At 58.0% G+C, this 2,060-nt stretch overlaps 1 protein-coding gene across 1 annotated transcript in view; it reads right to left on the reverse strand.

Moving 5' to 3' along the window:
- LOC113409281 (serine--tRNA ligase, cytoplasmic) overlaps positions 1-465 on the reverse strand; it is a 21,482-nt gene extending 21,017 nt beyond the window's left edge. The window contains exon 1 of the mRNA XM_026663015.2: positions 208-465. Within this exon, the coding sequence (XP_026518800.1) occupies positions 208-343 (136 nt within the window). The 5' untranslated portion in view covers positions 344-465. The remainder of the gene's footprint in view (positions 1-207) is intronic.
- Between the last annotated feature and the right edge of the window lie 1,595 nt (positions 466-2,060).

A 2,060-nucleotide genomic window follows, 5' to 3' on the forward strand; every position in this document is an offset into this window, starting at 1 on the left:
TTTCCCCCCCAGTGCAAGGGGGGCCGCACCCAGAGCCCAGGGACCCCTCCCCCCAGTGCAAGGGGGGCCGCGCCCAGAGCCCAGGGACCCCTCCCCACCAAGTGCAAGGGGATCCCACTGCCTCCACGGGAAGGGCCCGTTCGCGCATGCGCACCGCCCTGCCGCGGACCCCATCTGGCAGGGACCCGCTCCCCGGCCGGCACCTACATCGCCGCCAGGCCCCGTCCGCCTCCACCAGCGCGTCCACCAGCGCCGGGTCCTTGAAGCGCTTGATTTGCGTGTCCCGCACGCGGCCGGGATCCCCGCCCTTGTCGGCGCGGAACAGGTCCAGATCTAGCACCATCGTGCCGGCGGCAGCGAGCAGGCTGAGGGGAACGACTCGTCGGCACTGCGCAGGCGCAGCAATGAGGAAACGGGTGACAGCGGAACGAGCAGATCCCGCCGGAAACGGGATGCAGGGCGCATGCGTAGGAACATCAAACTGGCAGTACAACTGCTCAGTACGCGTGCGCAGCTTTCCGGTGGCGGGGGCTAGAGCGCACCCTGCCAGCTCGCTGTAGGCTCGCAGGGGCGTCCAGCTGCAGCGTGCCCGCAGGCAGCCCCGCCTTGCCCCGCCTCGGGAGCGGCCGTGGGCAGCACGTGGGGGCGGAGGTGCTGGAGTAATTTGTACAGTGGGCGGTGCTGAGAGCCATTGGGCCAAACTGCAAACCCGGGATGTGACGGAATCCACTTCAAGCCGGCGGTGCAGCAGCCCCCCCAGCCCCCCTAGTTCCAGCACCTCTGCACGGGGTCCGCGTCCGAGCGCAGTGGGCCCGGCGTGATGGGCTGGAGCTTGGTGACTCCAGGGGTAAAACTCTCCTGGGCACGTGACCTCAACCAACTTTCTACTTGCACTAAACTGATGACCCTTGTCCCGCCTCCTGCCCCACCCCTTCTCTGAGGTCCCGACCCCCACACATTCTATCCCCCCTCCCTCTGTCGCTTGCTCTCCCCCCTCCCTCACTAGCTGAGCTCATTTTCACCGGGCTGGCTTAGGGGGGGTGGGCTCTGGGGTGGGGCCAGAAATTAGTTCAGGGTGTAGGAGGGGGCTCCGGGCTAGGCAGTACGTTGGGATGTGGGAGGGTACAGACTATGAATACAAGAAACTAGAGGAGCAGAGTCCCTTGATAGCAGCAATGCAGCACTTCTTGCCCGTTCTGAAAGATCGTTTCATTCAGCTTCTGTCTGATCCATCTGTCCTCAACCAGAAGCATCTTCAAAATCTTCTGTGCTCTTCTTTAGTATATGTTACCTCTGGAGCTGATAAATCAGCAAAACCCGACGGAATGGATAGAAATTCTAAAAACAGTTGTGGTCAGAGATGTACCTGCTGAAACTCTTCAAGTTGATGAAGAGGATGTACGGACAATCCAGCAAGTTTTTGGAGAGTGTTGGGGACAACTTCCTGGTGCAAATGCTGCAGCTGGAGGAACCAACTAGGGGCCGTTCTCCTCTTGACTAGCTGCTCACGAACAGGGAAGAATTGGTAGGGGAAGTAGAAGTGGGTGGCAACCTGGGCAGCAGTGACCATGAGATGGTTGAGTTCAGGATCCTGACAAAAGGCAGAAAGGAGAGCAGCAGAATACAGACCCTGGATTTCAGAACAGTAGACTTCGACTCCCTCAGGCAACTAATGGGCAGGATCCCCTGGGAGGCTAATATGAGGGGGAAAGGAGTCCAGAAGAGCTGACTGTATCTTAAAGAATCCTTATTGAGGTTGCAGGAACAAACCATCCTGATGTGCAGAAAGAATAGCAAATATGGCAGGCGACCAGCTTGGCTTAACAGTGAAATCTTTGGTGAGCTTAAACACAAAAAAGACAGTTACCTTTTCCATAACTGGTGTTCTTCGAGATGTGTTGCTCATGTCTATTCCACAATAGGTGTGTGTGGCCGATGTACATAGCAGAGGGGCATTGCTGGCACATGATGGCAAATATTACATTGGTGGACGTGCAGGTGAATGAACCGGTGATGTTGTGGCTGATCTGGTTAGGTCCTGTGATGGTGTCGCTGGTTGT

This window comes from Terrapene carolina, unplaced genomic scaffold (genome assembly GCF_002925995.2).
Source record: "Terrapene carolina triunguis isolate 2854851 unplaced genomic scaffold, T_m_triunguis-2.0 Scaffold31888, whole genome shotgun sequence".
Lineage (NCBI taxonomy): Eukaryota > Metazoa > Chordata > Testudines > Emydidae > Terrapene > Terrapene triunguis.